The 25777-nt window shown below is 41.3% G+C and overlaps 1 protein-coding gene across 1 annotated transcript in view; it reads left to right on the top strand.

Annotated features, from left to right (window-relative positions):
• The first annotated feature begins 414 nt into the window (after positions 1 to 414).
• arl10 (ADP-ribosylation factor-like 10) overlaps positions 415 to 25777 on the top strand; it is a 33130-nt gene continuing 7767 nt past the window's right edge. The window contains exons 1-3 of the mRNA XM_034682908.1: positions 415 to 793; positions 12231 to 12414; positions 21635 to 21810. Of these exons, the coding sequence (XP_034538799.1) occupies positions 527 to 793; positions 12231 to 12414; positions 21635 to 21810 (627 nt within the window). The 5' untranslated portion in view covers positions 415 to 526. The remainder of the gene's footprint in view (positions 794 to 12230; positions 12415 to 21634; positions 21811 to 25777) is intronic.

The raw sequence follows: 25777 nt of genomic DNA, 5'->3' as shown, positions 1-25777 counted from the left end.
ATTATTCAAACATAATATTTGCAGTTTTGACAATTATTTTGACGGAAAATAAACAGACTGGCACAGTGTTTCATAGCACGGCATCCCTAAGTTCCCATCTGTTGCATGAGTACAATGTAATGTGGCCAGAAGTTGCATACAAACACCAAGAGCCCTCTTTCCAAGTATCTTCAGCCACTCTGTACTGTGGTTATTTGGTTATTTTTCTAATCTAAGTCTAAGTTTAATACACCTGTTTGGGTTTGAACCCCAGTTTGAATATAGATGTGTTTTTAATAATGTATGTTTCCTGCAATTGCATGCAAAAAGGTGAGTTTCAACAGCTGTAGCAAAGTTTCCAAGCCGACCTCGAACGCAGCCTTTTTCCTCATGGGCGTCTAACAACAAAACAAGCTGCGAGAGAGAGAGAGAGAGAGAGAGAGAGAGAGAGAGAGAGAGAGAGAGAGAGAGACACACACACATACATACACATACATAAACACACACACACACACACACACACACACACACACACACAGAGAGAGAGATGGGTCACATGTCAGAGCGTACACCGGCACAGAGAAAGAAGGAAGCGAAAGCGACTCTCAGCACCGTCCGTGTCCGGGAAGCAGTGAGTGTCCGCCGGGTTCAGCCGCCGGGTCCAGCCGCCGGTTCTATGGTTCTGCTCCGGCACATCTCCATCGCCTTGACCGCCGCCGTGGCTGCTCTGGGCTCCGCGCTCTTCATCGCCCTGAACTTCTTCTACAAGAGGAAGGTATGGTCTCCTCAGGCGGAGTACTGCACGATCAAAGAGGTGAGACTCATTTATTAATACAGGACTCCATTTTTAATTTATTGTCTTATTGTTTCAGTCAACTGTTGAACTTAGAGAGAAGGTAAAGAGAGGAGAAGGTACACCTGGAGGACTGATTCAAGGAGAAATGACTGTGGGGTCTTTATAGATACACCTGACATGAAGATGAAGATGATGATGATGATGGGTGAAGATCAGAAATGCCTGATGAGTAATTAACATTGGCAGATGTGCTGACGGTTTTGTAGGGTGTGAAAAGGGACTATGAAGATGATGATGATGATGATGTTGACAGAGATCATAAAAGAGAAGAGGTTTGATATTGATGATGAAAATAATGATGAGGATGAGTATGGTGGTTTAGGTGAAGAAGATGATTGTCTTGATCATGATGATGATAAAGACTTGATAATTCTTGATCAATAAATGAAACTAATTTAATCTTAGTTAGTGAAATAATGATGATGATGATGATGATGATGAAGGAGGGGGATAATGCTTCTGATGACAAGCTAATATGTTGATGGTGTGATGATGATGAAGAAGATAATGACTTCATTCTGTGGTGTGATAATAAAAACACTGGTAACAAATATGTAAATAATGAGAAAGATGATAGATCTGAGAAAAGGAGGATTGAAATCGTTAGAAAACCAACAGTGGGAATGATATTGATGATGAAGATATGGGATATGATGATGATGATGTCAGTGAGGAAAAGAGGAGGTTGATGAGCATGAGTATGTAAAGGCTAATGAAGGTGGATTGGCAGTATTGATGCTGGAGATGGTGGTGGTAGAGAGGATGATGGTTACAGATGATGAAAAGCTAACCTTTATCAGACTCAGAATCAGAAATTGATGTTGAAACTAGAGTGATGATGAAGCACAGGGCTTTGAATATGTGTGTGAATCTCAGAGCCCATATTGTCTGATGACATTACATGCCTCATGAATAATGCTCAACTTCTCTGTATTTCTGATGCATCCAACATTTAACGATAAGCAGCTTCCTGTCAAGACTTCCTTTACTGTTCGTGGCATTCACTGTCAAATAAGCAACTTGAGAAGCAATGTGCATTCAGATCCCTCTTAGTTATATCTGCAAAATCAACAATGTTACTTTTGAGTTCATTACACCCCTTGGGAAAGTCTCAGTTTCACTGTAAGTTTAACAGAGGCTAAAACAGTATAAACCAGAAAAAGGAACCAATTTACTTGTAATTTTTCGTGCAAAATACTGATCTGAATTTTTTAATATAATAACAAGATAATGCAGATTTTGAAAAAAGTAAAAGATTAAGCTTTGTTGGATGATGCCAACCTCTCTTATATGACTATATCAATTTTCGATACCAATTTTTGTTTCCAATCAGCAACCTGAGAAGCAACCTTTTGATCAGATAAAATGTGAAGCAATATTTCACCCCAAGTTGTGTCTGCAAAATAAGCACCCTCATTTCTTAGTTCAATACATCCCCCAAAGTGGAACCTGTTCATCTGTTTCTAGTGAGTCTCAGCTTCACTGTAAATAGAAAGCTACACAGAGGCTTCACTCTGGCTTACTAAAACAGCATAAGCTAGAAAAAGGAACCAATTTACTTGTAATTTTCTTGCAAAATACTGGACTGAAGTTTGTTGAAATAATAACAAAATAATGCAGAATTTAAAAGAAGTTAAAGATTAAGCTCTGTTGTGTCTGTTTTCAAGAGGAGAATACAATAACTTTTAAAATGTTTGTTTTTTGAAGGTAAAGAAAAGCAGAAAAATTGAACTGAAATGTCTTATAGTTCACTCAATCTTGGTACCCATCAGCTCTTGTCTGATAATGATTTATGCCTCTGGTAATGTGGGCCAACTTCTCTGTATTATCAATGTAGCCAGCCGTTATCAATGAAAGACTTGACAACGATATTCATTTTCGTGTGTTTAATTTCTAACTGTCCAATCAGCAACTTGAGAAGTGACTGTGTGGTCAAATAAAATGTTAAGTAATATTTCCTCCCACAGATGTGTCTGCAAAATAGGCGCCCTCATTTCTTAGCTCAATGCATCCAAAGTGCCACCTGTTCATTTGTTTCTGGTGAGTCACAGCTTCACTGTAAATGGTAAGCCTAAAATAGAATCAGGTTATTAACGGGTCTCGGGTTTGCTGAAATAACTTCATGTGGCAGCTTCGAAGAAGTTTTTTCAGATGTGTCCTCAAAAGGAGAAGGATACTTTTTAATGTTTGTTTGTTTGTTCAGTGGAGGTCAGATCGATCATTTCTGATGCATTGCACGTCAGGAAATCTGGAGGCTGACTGGCGTGAACCAGATTTGTGGCTCAGGATCTAGAGCTGATTTTTTAGAGCAGAGTGTTTGAGTTTAATATCATGTAGCTGAGGAAATTACTGTTTTTATTTAGAAGATGCTGGACTTAGCATCCTGCAGTCGGCTGCAGAACCAGACAGAGATGAAACAGTGGAGACCGAGCCTTTTAATGAACAAATCTTCAGTGGCAGAGTCTCCAGCTGCAGCCTGGATCTCTTAATAAAATCTATTTGCATGTCTCTAATCTTGTTTCCTGTATTCAGTGAGCAGCAGCAGCCTGTAATAAGCTTATCCTGTGTTATCTGCTTCAGTGTGTCTGCAGAGGATCATGTAATAATGTAATAACGTTATAATGTTCTAAAGTTGTCAGTGTGCCGGTGGCTGGCTGCAGAGGGGGCACTAATGTTTTCATCCTGAGGCCACATTGCAGCGAGCTGTGTTGTTATCACGTCCTCAGCCTCTGGAAGTAGTTGACTCAAAACGTGTCTGTGACCTCGGGGAGTTTGTGCAGGTGGGAGGGCTGCAAGGGAACACAATCAGCCAGAGGAAACAGATTCAGCTGCTGGAGAATCAGCACAAACAGGATACACTGTCAGGACCAGTCTTTATTATCTGGGTCCATTCAGATTTGATGTGTAATCAGTGTCTCTCTGCAGATAACACCGTTTAGAGGATTAACCAGAACTCAAATTGGGTGGTTCAATGCAAAAGTTAATCATCGTATTCTGATGAACTTTTTATCAATTGAAAGGCACTAATGGCTTCAAACTTTTAGACATTAGTTAGCCAAAGCATCGGATAAGAAATCAAACCATAAGAACTAGACAGGTTAATGCTAACATGACAAGATTACCGTTCAACGCAAGTGTTATTTATAGTAACTAGCAGCTTCTGCGAGTTGTTTTTACCGCCAAATTCCACTAGATATGTGTCTGGCCTGTCTCTGATCCACCCCGGAACTGGATCTGATGGGTTTCTATTCAAGTCAATGTGTTAACTTCCACTGGATCCGCTCCGTTGCGTTCCGGCTGCGTCTCTGATCCGGCAGGTTGGAACGCAACATATCAGATACGCAAGACTTCTATTTTTGCCTGATGCCGGAGCACGACGCATCAATCTCAACAGAGCCGATGGAGCCGGACAGGAAGTCAGGCACCAAAACAAAATGAAAACATCCGGTTAATTTTCAGAATAAAGAAAACACTCTGTGTTATCACCAGATCGAATTTCACTTAACTACAACAACAAACAGTCATGATGAGCGGAGCCAGGCCTGGAGTCAACAGGTCAGAGGTTTCCCGAGGACCATGAAGACAACATGGATGAGGAGAGGAGGTTGAGAATCATTGATTCCGTAATTACCACGGGAAAACCATAGTCACGTGACTCCAGCTGTTCGGCAGTCCTGCTCCGTGCTCTCCGTGGGTGTTGACGGAGGAGAGAGCATCTGGTGGAAGTCCCGGGTTAGATGTCTGTGGATGTGACAATTAAAAATAATGATGCCTCTTTATGTCTGATAAAATCAAACCACACCATCTGCACGAAAATTAACTTTTTCTATGGAGTTATTTTGAATTCTTATCACTGCTGCTGCTATGTAGGTGTCAGACAAATAGAGTTTCAGACTTTGTTTATATTTTTCATCAGAGATTCATCATGAGTGATACGTCTGAATGTTGAAAGGCAGCACGATGTTTTATAACACCGTAGCTCTCACACTTTAAAGCTCCTGTGAGAGACTTTTGGTTTGCATTGATTTTGGCGCCCCCTGTGGACAAAGTGGTACCTTTATCATCTTTGTGACAATACATTGTCCTGATATGTAAAGTTTCTGATATAAAAAAACAGTGTATTAGAATCATAAACATATAGCCAGTCATGTCACTGATGGTCTGGTCTTTTGTAGGTCATATAGGTAGCAGTATTAATTCAGACTGTTTCATAACCAGATCTAAACTCCTCACGGGAGCTTTAAAGCCTCCTCCTGATAATATTAGGGGGATGTTTTGACAGGATTCTGTAAATTCTGCAGTTCAGTTACTAAAGTATAAATATAGAAAAAAGTCCCAGCATTAATCAAAAACATCTCCTGACGTGTTGAGCGTGAGCGATGATTTGTGACAAGGATCACAGTTTCCATCTCAGCTCCACGTTTGTGATTCAGAGCTGCAGGCGAGCTGGCTTTACTGCTTCGATGAGATAGAGTCAAAGCATTTCAGACATCTGCTGTGCAGGAGTGTCCTTCAGCGTGAAGTTAAACCCCTCTCAGATTTGCAGCTGAGTGGGGAGTTCTGTTCATCCCCGTAGAGCCAGAAAACAATAGAAATCAATACAGAAAGTCTTCTTTCAGTGAGAGATGGAAACGTCCGTGGAGGGCTCCAAGCTGAGACAGAAGAAAGAAGTTAATGACTTTCAAACATCAGATCCAACTGTGTATGACAAATATTGTACTTCAGAAAAGTAGATTACAGAGCCTGAGTAGAGGAAATATTCAGAGGGAAAAAATGAGACTGAGAGTGTGAGTGTACCAGAGGCAAAATGTGAAAGTTGTCTGAGATAAAAGCTCCACATTTACCAAAGAGAACACACAAACTAGCACAAAACGTGACTTTACAAACACGCTCTGCAGATATGGAGTCAGAACTTTTGCACAGAACAAAGTCAGAAAGTAGTTTTTTTTGATCACATGATGCTACAAAAACTACAGTAGACGAGCTGAAGTAATCAAAATCAAAGAATACAGAAATGTTACTCAGTTAGTTTGAAAAAGAGCAAACTGAGGCAGAGAATATGATGAATTATAGTTCATTTAACCACTAATGAGACATGAGTTAAGAGCTAATGGGGGGGCGGCAATTTACTATTTTAATCCCAAACAGTCTGCACTTATAGATGAAACTTTTGCACAAGTTTTAACTCTTAAATTAACCCCTTCATTCTCATCCAATCAGCAGTTTTATTAAAAGCAATTTAAAGCTTTGATCCCTGAGTTAACCTCTCTTTTTTCTCATGAAGTTTTTGTTCCCTTTGCATCCCAATTCTCAGAATGCTCGATTAAATCTAATTTGGTGTCAGGTTTTTATTCTTCCTCACTTTCTGACTTCGTTTTTGTATCTTCTTGTCAAATCTCAGAGACAGTTTCAGTTTTATTCTGTAAAATTTAAAATGCTTCAATCTGAAAGAGTTGGACTTTCACCAAAACTTTGTCCAATTTTATTCCAGAGATTATCAGACATTGTCTCCTGTTTTATCTTACTAAATCCTAAAGTTTGGAGGGAATTGATCTCAGAGAGTGTTGTTTTTTTTCTAGTGATTACTGCTTTAATCTAAACTAATACCTGTTTTTTCCCACTTAAATTTCAGAGAGTGCACACAATGTTTCCTGTAATATATTATCTTAATCTCTGAAATTATCAGTCGCTTTCTCCGATGTAAACATCTAAACGTTTTGGTAATAGTGGATTTATTCTCTTAGGATGTCAAACATTTTGTTTAATGAACTGCCTTAATCCCTGACATCTTGTGACTTTTGTACTCTTAAACTTTCAATTTGATTCTCACAGTGTCTGATTAGTTCTTGTTATGTACAGCTTTAATCCCTGAGATTATCTTGGAACACCAAGTTCTTTTCTTATAAATTACTACCTTAATCTGTAAGATTTAAAAAAAGTTGTCTCCTGAATTATCATCCCAAAATATAAAGTACTTAATTTTTTTTTTTTTTTCAAAAAAATGATATCTTAAATCCCTGAGATTATCAGGGAAGTCAAAGTTTTTTTCTCTTATATTACAATCTTAACCTCTGAGATTATTTTGGATTTAATCTCATATTGCATCCAAGATTTTTTTTTTCGGATTAATTATATCTTAATTTCTTTGGGATTATCTGATTTACTTCTCATTGTTTGTGCACTTCAGTCTCAGAGAATATCCATGTTTTTTTCTGCACAGTTTTAATCTTGCAAGATATCAATTTTATTTTGCTCTTAGTTATCAGCTTTAATCCCTCATTCTCAGTCTCAGAGCCTCAGAGAATATACAAATTTTTACTTTCTTAATTCAGAGATATTAGTTCTCAGATTATCAGACGTTAGTAGCATCCAAATTCTTGGAGAATTTCTGGATTTATTCTCACAGGTTTCTTGTGTTTCCTCTCATAATTTATGCATTTGTCTTTGACAATGTCCAACTTTATTTCTCATTAATTCACCTCTTTAATCTCAGAGAATTCTAAAGTTTGCTCTTTGATATTAACCACTTAAATCTCAGGACATATCCATTTTGATTTCATAATTGTCATGTTAAACCCTGAAATTGTTAAAAAAAAAACGATTCTAAATTAACACCATGAATCTTGAAATCTCATAGGGATGCTGAAGTTTATTGAAATGAAAGGAAGCGATGAAGTCTCAGAGAATTACTCTTTTTCTCATAATTTGCTTAATTTTTCTCTCCTAAATTCACAGATTTATGTTTGTAATTTTTCAATTTAGATTGCAGAGAAAAGCTGGCTTTTACCTGCTGAATTGAAACTTTAACTTCAGGGAATATCCAAGTCTGTATCTTGTAAATTTACTGATTTATCCCAGAGAATGTTCAGGTTTTATAATTTCTTTATCACTTATGTTCTCAAGGATAATGTAAGTTATATCTTGTAATTTAACACCTTTATTTAAGACAATATCTAGGTCTTCTCAGAATACCACACTTAAGAAAAGAGGTCATGTTTTACTGGTAAAACCTTCACATAAACATCTCCTGTATAATCTCAGAGATTATATCTGCAAACATTGACCACTTTGCTCAAAGTCCACGCTGATGCTGCTAACTGTGAGATAACACCCATAGCTCTGCGTCCTCAGCAGACTCAGGGCGGCTCTGAGCTGTCAGGGTTTGAAGTTTATTTCCGGGTGGACTCAAACGATGCAAATACACAGAAACAGAAGGCTGCAGCTCTGTGAAGCATCCCTGTTTATCTGAGGCTGTGTTTACCCAGCAACACCAGGCTGGAGCAACCCAGAAGAAACTTAGTTCATCAGCAAAAATGTCTTCCTGTCATATTTACAGGATATCTTTAGCCGTGTATTTGAAGGAATCTGATAAGAGCCACTTTTAGAAAGGTTAAAATCACCATGAAGCTGTAAGAATACGTACACAGAGGAAAGTTAAATGTGATATTTTTAATCAGACAGTCCAGAGTGATGCGGCTCAGCTCTGAAGGGGCTGATATGAATTGCTAATTAACCTCGGCAGAAGCACAGGGCATGAATAAAGACGAACCTGGTGGGACTTCAGAGACGGGTGCAGGATCTCAGAGGGATTGTGATGTCTTAGGTGTAAAAGAGAGAGTGTGGAGGTCGGAATCTAACCTTTACAGAGAGTCTTTGTAAAGATACAGATAACCCTGTGTCCTCGCTCAGATCTGACCTAAATATTCAGAAATAAAGGGCAGGTATTAGTTAGCATGCTGCTGCTCTGTCATGTCTTTTATGAAAGATTAATATGAACACTGAAGTATCTTTCCTCACTGACAGTCCAGACTGTCCAGAACATGCAGCTGACACATAACAGTAATCCATGTTGTTGCGTTCTTATCTGACAAAGGAAGTTTGGTTTTATGCAATCAGGGCTTCAGATAATGATGATTTTCATTATCATATAATCCATAAATTATTATAGATGAAAGAGAAGGAGTGCTCCCTGGACTCAAAATGAGTTAGTGTGAGAGATAGAGATAGAGATAAATAAAGTAGGGATAAGTGATACATCAGTCCAATAATTCATGGACCAATAATAGGAGTATTTTATAATTTATTATTCTAGTAATACAATTTCATCTATAAAACAACTGATAATAATTGCTTTAATTTGCTTTTTAATATGCCAACACATTCCAACTCAGTAGGTTGTGGTCTGTGATCTATCATTACAAACCGAGAAGAAGAACAAGCGCCGCTGCTACATGCTGATGAGAGAGTTTAATCGGTGAAGACACGATTGCAATTTGCAAAATGTGCTGCAAGTATTCCAAGAGGAAGACCAGTTTTTCATTTTTTAACACAACAAATCTCTGAAGCTACCCTAAAAGTTGCCAACGCAATAAAGATGTATGAAAATGAAGCAGCAGTGGGCTCAGCTAGCATCAGCACCAAGGAACAGAGAGTGCCTTACCAAGAAGACTTTATGCAGCACTCCACCACTTGCTTTTCTTCGTGCTAATGCTAGCTGCAGTTTTCTTAGTCAATCATCTTTAGTTCTTCACAAGCAGCAACCTCCGGTCTCAAAATATGAAGCCCATGCAGAAGTGTTATAAACTGCAGTTAATTGAGCATCCGCTTAAGGCTGGCTGCAGAAACACTGGAAACCACATACACACCCATTCATAAAAGACGATCTCTACAGCAGAAATAAACATGTTTACAGCCTGGTTCAAAAAACGGCTAAGGTCTGAAGAGGTAATTTCTTTATCGGTACACTCTGTACGGGAGATTAATTATTTTCTAACATGACGGTTCAGGAGATATTAAGATTACGAGTTTTGCACAAATAAGGACATGACTGACTTGACTGACAGGCGGGAACGCTGTAGTTGTTGGATAGGAGGCTCAAAGCCCGCCTCTTTACCCCACACTAGCTTTACAGAAGTTTGGTTGCGTTCAGGGCTGCACGGTGGTGCAGTGGGTAGCACTGCTAGAAGGTTCCTGGTTCGAATCTTCGGCCGGGCAGGTGCCTTTCTGTGTGGAGTTTGCATGTTCTCCCCGTGCATGCGTGGGTTCTCTCTGGGTACTCCGGCTTCCTCCCACAGTCCAAAAACATGCTCACCAGGTTGATTGATCACTCTAAATTGCCCGTAGGTGTGAGTGTGTGCATGAATGGTTGTCTGTCTCTCTGTGTTAGCCCTGTGATGGGTTGGCGACCTGTCCAGGGTGTACCCTGCCTTCCGCCCGAAGCCAGCTGGGATAGGCTCCAGCCCCCCGTACCCCCTAACGGGATAAGCGGTCAAGATAATTGATGGATGGATGGATGGTTGCGTTCAACATTTCCAAGATGGCTCCCGCCGACGATTGCCTTCAAAACTGTTCTCAGGAACAGATGGGTGACGTCACTGATACTACTTCCATTAATTATACAGTCTATGGTTCTTCATCATGTGTACCACCATGACAACTTTTCAGGTGACTTTAATATTTGTTGTGTTAAAGGGGACATATCATGCTTTTTTCATCAATATATATTGGTCTAAGAGGTCCCCAAAACATGTCTTTAAAGTTTATGCTCAAAAAAACACTTTGAAATCAGATTTTGGCATGCCTGAAAAGTCCTCTTCTTCATTCCTCATCAGAACACTCTGTTTTCCCTCTGACCACGCCCCCTCCGGAAGTGGATGTGCCTCGGCTCTCCAGCACGTTGATCTAATGTTTACATGTTGGCTGAATATACACGGCTGCTCAGAGATCGCGTTACTTCAACCCTCTGAATCTGATCCTGACGGAGAGGCGCCTGTAGCAGGACCTTTCTGAAGGATTGGTCATAGATTTAGTGTTTCTTGTTGTTTTATTTATCAGTATGTAGACGTGTGTCTTGGTACACAGCTACGAACATGTAGCTATGTGGCTATGCTAACTAGCGCTAGCACTTATCCATGATAAATAAACATCATCCACTAGATCTTCAAATCTGCAGACGTGGGGAGTAAAACCGACCTCTGCCAGAAAGGCAGCAGGACCTTTTATGAAGGATTGGTCACAGATTTAGTGTTTCTTGTTGTTTTATTTGTCAGTATGTCGACGTGTGTCTTGGTACACAGCTACAGCTACAGCTACAGCTACAGCTACAGCATATAGCTATGTGGCTATGCTAATTAGCGCTAGCACTTATCCATGATAAATAAAAATCATCCACTAGATCTTCAAATCTGCAGACGTGGGGAGTAAAACCGACCTTTGTGTTTATTAAGACAGCCTACAACTAGCATGCCTCCCTCCTAAGCTCCTTGTTAGCACACATTTGTGCAGGTAATGAAAAACGGGGGAGGGATTCAGTATTATTTTATACAGTCTATGGGCTGAACAAGCTCCGAGCTCTGACTCCGTGACAGACCGGATATTGTTGTGACGTAACAAAAACACGGAAGTCTGAAACGGCTCGTTTCACACACATTTACAGAAAGGTGTAGAAATCAAAACAGGGGCAGAATGGATTTTTTTTCATTCTCGGGGGGTTTGTAGACATGCCAGGGACACATATTTCAGGTAAAGAACCATTAAAAAGTCAATTTTGCATGATATGTCACCTTTAAAACTTGAGGACTGTTTTCATCCTCCCTGAATACTTGCTCTACTGCAGTCGTCATATCTTCCTCTAAAACCATGAAAAACATTAACATCAGTGATGCCATTTTCATTATTGCTCCAGCTGTTCTTCTTCTCAGTATGTAATCGTTGATCACAAACTGCCACTTGATGTGTCGCCATTATTATCAGTTGTTTCGTTGGATAAAACTGGATAGTGAATAATAAGAAATAATTCTCATTATCGGTCAACAACTTATTGCACACACCCCTACTGTAGTACTGCAACTGTCTATAGCAAAATTGATCTGGCCCGGTTCTGGCCCACACAATACACTTAGACTCTGCAAACACACCGCAAAGAATGACGGCCCCTAAGTGCCCCAGATATAGTGTGTGGGCATGTGTGGGCCGTCTCTGGCAAACTATATCTGGGGCACTTAAGGGCCATTATTCTTTGCGGTATGTTGGCCAAGTCTAAGTGTATTGTGTGGGCCAGAACCGGGCCAGACCAATTTTGCTATGTGGGGTGGTTTAAAAGTAGAAGATCACTGCAGCCAGCTGGAAAAATCCTTTGGAGAGTTTGAAATCAGCAGAATGGGGGCTGTGATATCAGCATGATCAATTAACAAATGTGGCTGTGCTGATCCATACTTTTAACCCCAGTGGACTTTAAGATATGTTGCAGAGTAGATATAGGCTGTTTTAGGGGATTTGTGCTGTCCTACAGGAGCTGAATGTGAGCCTCATACCTTCAGTGTTGGGTTTATCTTTGCCTCCACCTTACATCTCTGAGGATCTTTTAAACATCTCTGTTCTCTGTTCTCTGCTGCAGGAGGAGGAGGAGCGTGGGAAGCGTCAGGTTCTGGTCCTCGGGCTCGACGGTGCTGGAAAGAGCAGCATGTTGCAGGGTCTGACCCCCGGGGAGTCAGCGGCTAAAAGAGGCCGCTGCAGACCCACCCGCGGCTTCAACTTCATGAGCCTGAACGCCCCCGCCTGTCAGCTCGACTTCCTGGAGAGTAAGAGTCCTTTTACTCTCTGAAAATCAAACGCTGCAAGCTGTGGCTTCTCGACTGAATTTATGTTTTATGAGGCAGCATGAAGCGGTGTAATGGGAAGACATTTTATTCTTCTGTTCAGTACAGATGGCGTTTAGTTTCATTAAAATTACTGCGTACCAAACTCCACTGAGCTGCAGGGCTCTGCATCTCTTAACATTTTTTAGGTCCATATTAACAATTTAAACCAATACTTACCAGTGTCTTAAATTGGGAATGAAATGAATGCAATGATCTTGACTTTTAGATCTATTATTCAAATAAATGCTGCACCAGTGTGGTCTGAAACCATGGAGTTCTTACTCTTTGAAATACAGTGTATACTTTTATTTTCTTTAAAGGATAACACTGTTTCACATTCTGAAATTTTGAGGTATAAAATATCCCATCAGTGTAAATATGATGTGCAGTTATTCTGAGATAGTTTTGACACTATCTGACGTCCAGGGATCCCTGGATAATGTAACAGCATTTGCACTTTTCAGGAGTTCCAGTGTGGTTTCCTTTTCTGTTCCATACTCGTTCTGTATGTATGAAACTCGCCAACCAGAGGGTGTCCTTTAGACCAGAGTCTGCACAATGTTGAGTGGCCTGCAGTCAGTTGTCACCGGCCATGAGATTTGAAGCTATTTCGGAAGTGTTAGAAACTGCAGTTTCTCGAGTGTCCGCTTGAGGCTGGCTACGGAAGTAGCAGAAACCACATACACACAAATTAAAAGAAGCCGATCTTTACAGCAGAAATAAACATTTTTACAGCCTGGTTAAAAAAACGAGTGTAGTCTGAATAGCTCATTTCTTGATCGGCACCATAGACTGTATATATTAATGAACAGCGTCGCTCCCCCTTTTCCCATTGTACGGTTTTGAAGCCAAAATATCCCGTTCCAGAACGCTGCCATCGTGTACATTTTCTGCAGCCAGAGTCTGCGCACAGTAACTAGCTCCGCCCTACAGTGTACCGTCCCAAGGTCCTATGGAGTTTCTCTCTACAGCAGCTGTCAATCAAAGTAAACCCAGATGTAAAACCCCGTTTTTTAAACTCTATTAACTAACGAAAAAAGAAACTTTTCAGAAAAAGAGGCCTTGAACACAAAACAGTCAAATAATAACTACATATCACCACAGCATACGATATGTGAGAAAAATTTGTACGATGTGTATTTTTTTTTTTTTTATTTGACCGCAACCCCATTCAAATAAATGGGGGAGATGGAGTCTTTTACCTATACTGCAGCCAGCCACTAGGGGGAGCAGTTTTTGTGGCAGCCTCACTTCAAGCCGAGCGAGATGACGTCCATTTTTTACAGTCTATGATCGGCACACACTGTACGGGGGGGAGGGAATTTTTTTCTAAAGCGGCAATTTCGAAGATATTAACATTACAAGTTTTCCATTTTGAGAGGCATAGCTGACTTGATTGACAGGCGGGAACACTGTAGCTGTTGGCTAGGAGGTTCAAAGCCTGCCTCTTTACCTCACACTGGCTCCACAGCAGTAAGGTTGACTTCGGCATATCTAATTTGTCTCCCACCGACAATTGGCTTCAAAACAGCACTTCAGAAACAGATGGATGACATCAAGGATACTACGTCCGTTATTTATACTACTGCTGCTAACTTCCTCGATTCAGTTTCATCCTCAGGTCGAGGAGGAAGAGTACCTCACTCAGGAATAGTGTTGTGCTGTCATCAGTCTGATTAGCTTCTCCTGTATGCTCAGCTCGTAGATGGTGGCTCAAACTCAAAGTACTTCACTGAAATTTCATTCTGTTTGATGCAAAGTGCAGATTACTTTCGACTTGTCAAATGAGGTTGTTTTTTAAAGTGAAATGTGCCGTTCAAGAGCGCTGAGGTGTCGTTATGTTCCGTCACCGTGACAGCAGGAGTGGCGGATTAACTATGGTGTGCCGAAAGAGACGAAAAATGAACACATCCATTTTGGACCTTGATCGCAACCCGATCAAAGCCTTATACCTGACAGCCCTACTTTTTACATTTTTCCCCTTCAGATTAACAAAAAAAGAAATGACATTGAGTCATGGTACTTCAGTTACTGGGCTTAGAAAAACAGTTGCCTCAAGCTCACTTAAAAGCTTAGCAAAAGCTGGAAAAGCTGAAGATGTCTGTGTTAATTATCCAGAGATTCATCGCCCAGCCCTCTCTCTTTTTCATGTGAAACACTGGGATAGAATAATAACAGAAAAGGCTGCTTTATGCGTTAATAAACATTGGAAGTGGTTGTATCTGTGTGGAGTCTGTATCTGATCCTGGCTGTGGTTCAAAGCTTGTTCCTCGTTTCAGTTGTTGTTCTCCTCCTCTCCTCCCGTGCTCTCAGCATCCATCACTGCCAACACAGAGACAATCTCTGCTCTTTCTGTATCGCCCTTATTTGTTCAGTGACGGAGAGAAACTTCCAGCAGTTTCTGCTCAGTATCAACGCAGAATGGAAGTTAACCTCTCCGACAGTGGGTTTGAGTTTGTTGTGGTTTTGCTCAGATATTAAGAAAATTAAGAACAAGGAACACAATAAATATCACACAGCTGATATTTGTCTGTTTACTCCTGGGATTAGTCAAGTTCTTAACTGATTCATGGCAGTTCGCAGGGTATTTGAATCCCATGAAAGATATCACATTGGGCCCTATCTATCTATCTATCTATCTATCTATCTATCTATCTATCTATCTATCTATCTATCTATCTATCTATCTATCTATCTATCTATCTATCTATCTATCTATCTATCTGTCTGTCTGTCTGTCTGTCTGTCTATCTATCTATCTATCTATCTATCTATCTATCTATCTATCTATCTATCTATCTACGTGTTTTTGCTAATTGCAACTTTCCTTGGCTAAATCTCAAACTGAAAGTTTTCTTTTACTTTTAAGAATTATTATTCAGATTCCCAACTTTGACTTCATATGCATTGTTGTCAAGCAGCAACCTCCTGTATTTAAAAGGGAGTTAATGAGGAAGTGCAAAAAAATGCAGTTCCTAAAGCGTCCACTTGAGGCTCTAAAAGCCAAAGAGGCCCCATACCAAGATGTCCATTCTTAAGGCTGATTTATACTTCTGCGTTGAATCAACGGCGTACCCTACGCCGGGGGTCCGCGTAGCTCCCGTACCTACGCCGAGGCCTACGCATGTAGCTGACGTGCACCTCCTCCAAAATGTAACTCCACATAGAGCCGACGCGGACCGCAAGCCCTGTGATTGGTCCGCTCGGCGGCTTTGTCTTTCCCACATTTACAGCACTTCCGGGATCCCGGACATCGGCCGCACATCGGCCGTGTATTTCATCTCCTCCTCTCTATTCTTCATGTAATCATGTCTGTATGATAAACAGCAACATGTATCAGCTGTAAATTAACATAACACGCTCTGAATCTCTGTGGGATAGTAAACAGAGATCGTAGAGGGACCGGAAGCAGGCTGCCGGCTATCAGAGAGACCACACTGCCCTCAAGCGTTTGGGCGGAGAATTGCTGCGCGACACGGACACACCAACGCACAAGTATGTGGGGCTCATGTCTGCGTCATCCCTGCTGCGTAGGGGAGACGCAGAAGTATAAATCAGCCTTTACAATCTGGTTCAAATGACAGTTTTTGTCTTGATAGCTTATTTCTCTACTCATGAAAAGTGTGATTGTTTTGGTAACTTATCCGACTTGATTATTTTGGGGCTAAGAGTTATGTAAAAACGTGCAGATGTAGGGACTCAGCTGAGTTGATTTGACTGACAGATTAACGTGATAAGATGTGACGAGAATGAATAAAAGTAAGTCCATTTGGAGACTGCTTTACCCGCCATCTTTTGGCTTCATGAAGTCTCAACACAGAGACAATACCCATGTTTATGCAGTCTGTGTCTGCTAAATTTGCTGATGCATCACAGCCGTGACAGAGAACCTTCAGAACTGTAACTCTGCTGTGTTGCTGCAGATAACATTTATTTTCTCTCATATGCAAATGAAGCTGTCTACATCATGCAGGTCTAAAAAGGGGAAGCAAAGTTTGTTTACTGGCAAATAAACAAACCATGCTAATTAGCATTCCACTGAAACCCTCTGCACTGCACTAAAAATATCCAGCATGACTTTGCTTTACATTCAGACGAGTCTGACTGCTGGACGTTTGGCTGCAGCCGGCCTCGGATTGAGTTTCTGCGGGTGTATTCAGAGGAATGTGTCACGCTTGGCGGCTGATTTATTAATGATCTGAACACAGAGATCAGTACACGCCTCCAATCTCTCTCTCATCTCTGAAAGTAAGAGCAGCACATGTCACCACCCACTCAGTCAGAAGGCTTCGACGGCTCAGCGCGGTGAATGTCGGAGCCTTTGTCTGGGTGACGTTGATGCAGAGGCATGTTGACAGCTCAGGAGCAGTACACAGCTCAGGGATGGACGAGCTCTCTTTGAGGAGTACATCAGGGAAATCCAGCTAAAAGCCTTTTAACTCAGAATGAAAAGATGCAGATAAGATCAGGGGGAGAAGTCGATGTAAGCTTTGAGCTGCTGAGATTTGAGTTGAGGCTAAAAGGAAGTGAGAAACAACATCTGGGAGAAGTTCCTCATATTTTCTGCAAACTGTGTGTGTGTATAGTCGGGTTCATGTTTTTGGATTTCCTCTTAAATAAACGATCGGGTGTCAGGACACTATGTTCTAGTCAGTCTTCATCTTGCTTTGAGGAGCCGCCTTGCCTCTGGCCTACAAAAAGAAATCTGATGTGGACGTTTAACCGACAAGTTTCACTCTGCTTAAACTGACAGAAATACTAAACTCTGCTTTTCTTACAAAGAGCAGATCAGTTATAGGTCCACTGGTGTCAGCTCTTCAGCAGCACTACTTGGACAGTCAAAGTACAACTTCCTCAAGGAGCTTGGGTCAGTCAGTGTAGGAATGCAGCAGGTAAAAGTCAGGAAATCTCACCTCAATTGAGTGGGCGGGGTGATGACCTACAGGCTATCTGTTTGGGTCGTGCTGATCCTGTCAAGATATCAACAACCCACTTACTACTCATTATTTGTTATTTAATCTGTGGGCTGTCACTACTGTGTGCCACTTGTATGGTTACATCACACAGTTTTTGTTATTTAAAACAATATCACACTTGCTGTCTTTCTGAATTTCAGCACAGCTTTGTATTGGTCACAGACATTAGGCTGCAGGTGTGGCGCATAATAGAGTCAAAGCTGTGTTTATTTTTAATATACAGCTTGATTGCATCGCAATGAGATTTTATGCCTGATCCTTTTCCATCAGTTTATTGGCCTTTAAAGATAGACAGAACTTAATTAACTAAGCCTTTACTTTAGCAACAATCTCTGGTATTGAGCAATGAAGCTGATACGAAAGTGTGAAAAACTGCAGTTCCTCGAGTGTCCATTTGAGGCTGGCTCTGGAGGCTCCAGAAGCCACATACACACCCATTCAAAAAAAGCTGATCTTTACAGCAGAAGTAAACATGTTTACAGCCTAATACTTTGTATTATCTAAATGTATCTAGGTGATTAGATTCATCACAAATCGTCAAATAAGAGTCTGTTGGCGGTTTGGTGGTCTGTGTGATTCAGAGAGTTCTGGCCTCATCAATAAAGAGCAACCATCTGCTAGTGAATGGGTGGCTATGTGGGTTAGAACAATCACTGTCATTATTCTCTGACTCTCAGGACCATCCTGAGACACGACTTAGAGGGAGGAGTTTGCCCCAAAGTGCTTACTCTTTAAAATACAGTGTTTACTTTTCTTTTCTTTAAAGGATAACACTGTTTCACATTCAGAAATACTCAGGAGTGCATTTATAAAATATCCCATCAGTGTAAATATGGTGGGCAGTTATTCTGAGATAGTTTTGACACTACCTGACGTCCAGGGATCCCTGGATAATGCAACAGCATGTGCACTTTTCAGGAGTTCCAGTTTGGTTTCATACACATCCTGTATGCATGAAACTCGCCAACCAGAGGGGGTCCATCAGACCAAAGTCTGCACAATGTTGACTGGTCTGCAGTCAGTTGCCACCCATTTAGCAACTGCTGTTAACTTCCTCGAAAAACTAAACAAAAACTAACATTTTTGCTACAGTGTTTACCGGTTTAGCAAGCTAACAGAAGCTAACATTTTTCCACAGTGTCAACAGGCAGAGGTGAAATGTGACGGACTCCTTACCTCAGATTAGGTTGTCCCTGGTGCAACTTTAGCTGTTGAGAATGAATCTCTGTTGTGTTATTTTGACCGAGAGTTAAGTATTTAAAGCCCAGTGCTGCTCTACTGTATATCAGCACTGATGGAAAGCATCTTGTCCACTCAGATGACTTGGATGTTGAAACACTTCTGTGTGTGGGACTTTGCTGCTCCAGTCTCTATTGAAAAAATTACAGAACCAGTTTGCCCTCAGGACGACAACTTTATTCAATAAACACATATGATTCACACCTCTATGACTCGGTGTGTGTGTGTGTGTGTGTGCGTGTATGTACATGTGGGTGTAAATTTAATAAGGAGGCCTGCAGAGCATCAGGACAAACCTCCCGCTGAGATCCCTCTGACTATAAACCAGCAGCTGCTCTCTCTGCTGAGCGGCAGGGCCACCATCAGGTAAACAGGTATTTATTTCTGCCACCTCACATCAGCGGAAGCTACATCCCTGCCCTGTTACCTAGCAACATCCTACATTAAGTCCAGCACTAATGAATTCCTGTTGAGTGTCTCCCCGCTGCAACGAAGGCGGTGACGACCTAATGTCAAACCACCCGAATGTTCGAGCCGTGATTGCTTTAAGCCGAGTGCCGATGGTCATTTACGCTGCAGGTCAGTTTCTTCTGCACAGTGGGACTGTGGGAAATTAAAGCCTTTAGTTGCCAGCAAACCTTCCCTGCTTCTTAGGATGGGGACAGATTATTTACAGGAATTTGTCCCATGTCCACTTCAGTGTTGCAGAATGCGTGTTCAAACTTTTTCTCTCCATCCATCCATTATCTTGACCACTTATCCCGTTTGGGGTCATGGGGGGCTGGAGCCTATCCCAGCTGACTTTGTGCAGAAGGCATGGTACGCCCTGGACAGGTCGCCAACCTATCATAGGGCAAACGTGGAAAGACAGACAACCATTCAAGCACACACTCACACCTAAGGGCAATTTAGTGTAACCAATTAACCTGGAGAGCATGATATAGGACTGTGGGAGGAACACAGAAAAGCACCTGCCTGACTGGGGACTCGAACCAGGAACCTTCTTGCTGTGAGGCAACAGCACCCACTGCACCACAGTGCAGCCCCCCTTTTTTTTCTTAAAACATAAAAAAAATCATCTTTTAGCAAAAACTGCAACACCTTTTAGACTTTCACTCTTTTTGTGTTTCACACTTTAATCTATGTTTACAGATTCTACATAAAAGTCTGGAGGTAGGGTCTGGATTTTAATGTTGGGAGGGGTTTCTATTTGTACTTTGTGGTCCAAGTAATATTGGCCAATCACGTATCAGCAGGTTTTGGTGAAAGCAGGAAAAACAGTTTGTATGGAGAGCAAAAGCAGGCGGGCAGCAATCCACCGTTACGTCATCACCCTGACAAGTTTTGCTTTCTACAAATCAAAGCCAAAGTGGCAGACACACCCCGAGTAACATTGAATAGTGTTGTGGAAGCACGCATTGAATAGCTTTTTATGTTAATAGAACATGTTTTCTGCAAAAACAGAGCACTTTTAACGTAGTATCGGCAGCTGTAATTTACTACAAAAGACTGGACCTTATAACAACACATAACAGACAATCAGTCAAATAATAGATAATAATCCAGATGATAATCTTTGTTAACAAGTTACACAACCAACCAACACCAACCATCTCTCAGATCTGACTCCACCATGCTCAAATATGATGTTAGAGATGTTGTAGAGTTCACTTTGTGATGGGAAACATCCACAAATCATGCAAACTGAAAGTTTAGTCCTAAATGAGATACATCCTCACTTGTAAATTGAATTAAATGCAACTCCATACTCGTACAATTCCCCAGAATACCAGGATTAGCACCCCTCAACAAGAGGGCATACAATAATGAATGGTTGTTTTATAGGAAGGCGAGAAATCAAAGAATTTCTGAACCATTAAAAATAGAGAGGCGGAAAACGGCTGAAAGTAATATTTTGCCTCGAGCCTCGCTGACCTATCGTCTCTGCAGGCAACAAGATGGAATAAATGAATCAGACCAATTTCCCCAGCAGGCAAACGTGGATATAAATAATAGCTAAGAGCCGTCTGGGCCCATTTCATCCCTCAGCTAAACTAGATTTGTGATTATATTCAGTACAACGCACATTCAAAATTGATCTGTGGACAGTTGGTTTAAGGGAGGGATGCAAACTGCTTATCTAATTCTACCCAATGATAGAAAGCTGCTTCATTAAACTGTAACACAAAACATCTGCCTCACAGAAACACGGAAACACTCAGCCACACTGAGCTGCCCTTCTTTAGCTCGAAGACAGTTTTATTTTTATGAATCATTAAAAAGACTTCACATCAGATTCTGTTTTTATCTAAATGCACTGCAGCTTCGGTTCTCGTGTTTAAAAGTGATGTTTCTGGTAAACATTTGAATCCTTCTGAATAATTGCAACCCCCTCCGAGGAAAACTGCTGTGTCTCAATGAAGAGGCTGAATCTGGGTGGATGAAATGCTTAAATATTAGATTGAAGTTGCATACTTGTTGTTACATCAGAGTTGTTTCATGTTTTGTTTTCAGATCTTGCTGTGGTGATTACCAGTGATTCACCTGCAGCTGAGTTTAATTAGCCAGAGTCTCTTTAGGCAGGTCCTCAGTAACCACTCACTCTCTCCTCACTTGGCAGCAACAGCAGCACCTAAGTGGTTTGTTTTCATGTCTTCAGTTATTTTCTGTTTGGTTTTTTAAATAAAATACAATTCATTAAGTTAACCCTTTTGTGTTGTGTCCCTTATGATGCGCGGCATTCGAGCCAGCCATAACACTTCCTCCTCACAAGACTATGAGGCATCAGAAAATGTAGAATAACAGCTTGGTTACCACATCTAGTGGAGTTGAAGTTTGGTGGGTGGGGCTAAAGGAACCTACAATTCTAAAATGGAAAGCAGTTTGAACACAAAGCAGAGTTTATGTCTTATGATACATGAATATTTGTGTTTTCTGTGCTGCAGTTGGTGGTGGAGAGGACCTTCGTCGGTACTGGTCAGACTACCTGAGTAGGACCCACGTTCTGGTTTACGTGGTGGACTCATCGGACAGGAGCCGCTTCCCGTTGGCTAAGGCTGAACTACACCGCCTGCTGACGGTGGAGCCTCTGCTTCCCGTGGTCGTCCTCGGGAACAAGCAGGTAAACCAGATGTTTAATCCAGCAATAGGTTTTTATCTAAATGTGGTGAAAATTTGAATTTGAAACATGAAACGTGTCATTGTGTGTCCTGCCCCTACTTTACTGGCTTGTGGAGACACCTTGTTTGTTACAAGGGAAATGAAGAATGGTTTAATCTTGTCATCAGGGTATGTCTTGGAAAGGCTGGGGTTAGGAACCATATGCAGACCTCAACAGGGTCTTCATCAGGGCATGGCTGGGAAGAGCTTGGGTGTAGAACCCTATACAGACTGTGACAAAATCTTTATCAAGGTTTACCTGGGGAGAGATGGGGGTGGACAAGACGTATACCTTTACAGGGTCTGTATCAGGGCATGGCTAGAAAGAGTTGAATGTGGGACCCAAGTACAGACCTCCAAAAAGTCTTCATCAGGATGTGTCTAGGAAGGGTTAGGGGTAGACACAAACGCAGACTGTGACAGGGTCTTTATCATGATGTGGTTTGGAATTGTTAGGGGAAGGACCCAAATGCAGACATATACAGTCTTTTGGTGGTGTCCCTGGTGAGAGATGAAGGGAGGGACCCAAATGCAGACCTCTACAGGGTCTTCATCAGGGCATGGCTGGGAAGAGCTTGGTGGTTGGACCTATGTGCAGACCTTGACAAGCTCTTTATCACGGCATGGCTGGGCAGAAATTGGGTGTAGAACCCTATTACAGACTGTGACAAAATCTTTATCAAGGTTTACCTGGGGAGAGATGGGGGGTGGACAAGATGTATACCTCTACAGGGTCTGTATCAGGGCATGGCTAGAAAGAGTTGAATGTGGGACCCAAGTACAGACCTCCAAAAAGTCTTCATCAGGATGTGGCTAGGAAGGGTTAGGGGTAGACACAAACGCAGACTGTGACAGGGTCTTTATCATGATGTGGTTTGGAATTGTTTGGGGGAGGACCCAAATGCAGACATATACAGTCTTTTGGTGGTGTCCCTGGTGAGAGATGAAGGGAGGGACCCAAATGCAGACCTCTACAGGGGCTTTTTCAGGTGTTGGATGGGGGGCCCAAGTACAGACCTTCAAAGGGTTTTCATGCAGGTCTGGTTGGGAAAAGTTTGGAGTAGGACCCAAATGCAGACATTGACATGGTATCTATCAGGGCCTTGATAGTTTGGCAACACAGATGCAGACTGTGACAGGGTCTTTATTATAGTGTGGTTTGGAAGTGTTGGCGGTAGGATCTTAATGCAGACATTTACCAGGACCCAAATGCAGACAACACATCTGACCAACATCTGAAGGTGGGGAAATTAACAGGAAGGTTCCAGGCAGGGTTAGATGGCTTGCAGGAAGACAAGTAAAAAGACAGGTTTTGGACAACCAGTAACTCAATTGCAAAAAAAGACCCAAAGGCAGACCAGGAACAAAGTAAAAGGCAGTGGAATAAAGGAAAAGATACAATGTACTGTATTTGGAATAAGTCAGATAAGTGATACGTAGACTGGAGGGCAGGGGGCGTGACATTATTTGTAGGAACAGTTTACAGTTAGATTTCTGCATTAAACAAGGAGGTACATCTTGTTTTTCTCAGATTTTAACATCAGCTTCTACCTTTTTTCAAGCTAACTGTTGGTTTCAATTTATATCTGTAGCACAACACCAAACATCTAAGTGAAATTAATGTGTGCATATTTTTTTCTCAGTTATCACATCATCTCAGGGGCTTTTCAGTTTGAATCCAAGCTAATTGAAAAGACTGCACTTTTAATCTGAGTTATTGGGAATCTGTCAAATTGAGTTCTACACCCTGTAGGCATTGATGGAAACCAGCGGCTGACTGAAACAGAAGAAAACACTTAGAGTCAAATAAGAACAGGATGTGATTAAACATTTAAAGCACTAATCTTGTTATACATCATTTTTATTTACACATTGGAAATGCTTTAAAATACTATAGTTATGAAGATATTCCTTTGATTCTATAGTTCACAGTATTACACTCAAGAGGACTGTAGTCTGATAAAACCCATAAGACAAAATGATTCAGATATACAAGTTCTTATAAAAATGATACCACATGGGGTTAAAGCTTTGGAGCTAAAGGGCCCAAGAAAGAGCTGATGTGTTGAGGGGGTGGGTTCACACTGTTCTCCCTTCATTAACCAGGAGAAATGATCCATCAGACTCCTGAAATAAACATTTCTACATTTCCTCCTCGGCTCATATTTCTTCACCCCGAGCGGCACTCTTCGAATTATTCATGACCCTCTGAGGGGAACGGGAGTAATTGTCACATCTTTTGTCAGAGCGCTGCGGCTCTTTGAAACCTGTGCCTCTCGCAGTAACGGCATGAAAGGAATCTGAGTTAAATGCCGGTGCACTTAGTGTTGAGTCATTTCTCAGAAGCCAAATGTCAGAAGTCAAAGAAACCCTTGCAGAATATGAAGACAACAAAAAAGAGAGACATTTTAAACTACACACTCCCCCAATTTCATCCCTAAATGTGATAAAGGAGCTTGAAATGCCAAAGAGATTAGTTACTGTTGAACTTAAAGTAATTTCAGAAACTTCTCAAAAACTGGGTCTGAAATAAAAGTGGTTCCAGATAACTAGATTTCATTTCATGTTTCTATTTAACCTTGCATGTAAGTCATCAAGTATTAAGCCAGTGGGCATCGTTATTTTCATTCACAGGTCAAAAGACATCAGGCATTAAAAGAGGGATAAATGATGGATGATTATTAAAGGGACCCTGAAGGAGGAGCAGTTTACATAATGGTGAAATGATGGATGATACTTTCAGCCGATGTTTGGGCAACATTTTACATTACAATTAAATACAGTAAGTTTTAGATAGGTCCTTTTTTTAATAACCACATTAGCTTACATATTTGCATAAGATAAAAGTGTTAACAGGTAAGGGCACTGGCTTAGAGCAACAACAAAAATCAAAACCAAAAAGAAGGAGGAGGGTTTAAAGTATTAGCAAAGATGAAGGATTTATTTAAAAACTAAGAGAAATCAACAACTCAAAATAAGCTTAAAAACACCAACAAAAGAGAAGCTAATCTATCTGAACTAAATCCACACACGTAACTTAAGCTGCCACAATGATAAGAGCAGAAAATAAACTCTTGGGCCTCGACGAAAACATCCTCCTTCCAATGACGAAGTGTCACTGTTCCAGGAGACGTCCACCAAGCATACAGCAGCCAGAGGCCCACCAGCACTGCAGTCCTCCCTCTCCTGCCCGTTATGCTTCAGGTTTTGATTACTCCTGGCTTCAGATGTGCTCAATCAGCTGAGAGGAGGAGACGAATAGAGAGAGAGGGAAACAAAACAAACCCAGACCACGGCTTCTAACACCTCCCCACATGAGAACAAATTATGGGGGCTCACACGCCTTTTTGACGCCAAAGACTCAACACTAGGAATCAAACCCACGCCCTTGAGCTAAGTAAAGAGCTACCATTTACATCTAGTGACCAACTTTGAGCAGTAGAAGCAGTAGAAGAGACTTCTGACTTGAAGATCAGAGGCCGTTGTGTTTCCACCAAACAGTCCAGTTCAGTTCAGTTTGTTAGAGTTCGCAGTTATTTGTGTTCAACTGTCAAAAGTTGGGAAAGGTTCCAAAATAATCCACCTGTACCCATCTGTCCTACTTTTTTTGGCACCCTTCTGTAGGGGTACTAAGCACACCTATCAAACCCTAAAGGGTGGAGTTAAAGTGGGACCTCAAAGGGTCTTCATCCAGGTGTGGTTCAGAAAAGTTGGGAGTAGGACCCAAATGCAGACCTTGACAGGGTATCTACCAGTAACTCAATTGCAAAAAAATACCCAAAGGCAGACCAGGAACTAAGTAAAGGCAGCAGAATAAAAGAAAAGATACAATATAGTGTATTTGGAGTAAGACAGATAAGGGATGTGCAGACTGGAGGGCAGGGGGGGCTGACATTATTTGTAGGAACAGTTAACAGTTAGATATCTGA

Source organism: Notolabrus celidotus, chromosome 5 (genome assembly GCF_009762535.1).
Source record: "Notolabrus celidotus isolate fNotCel1 chromosome 5, fNotCel1.pri, whole genome shotgun sequence".
NCBI lineage: Eukaryota > Metazoa > Chordata > Actinopteri > Labriformes > Labridae > Notolabrus > Notolabrus celidotus.
The sequence above is the reverse complement of the archived record's forward strand: the minus strand, read 5'-3'. Positions and strand labels throughout refer to the sequence as shown.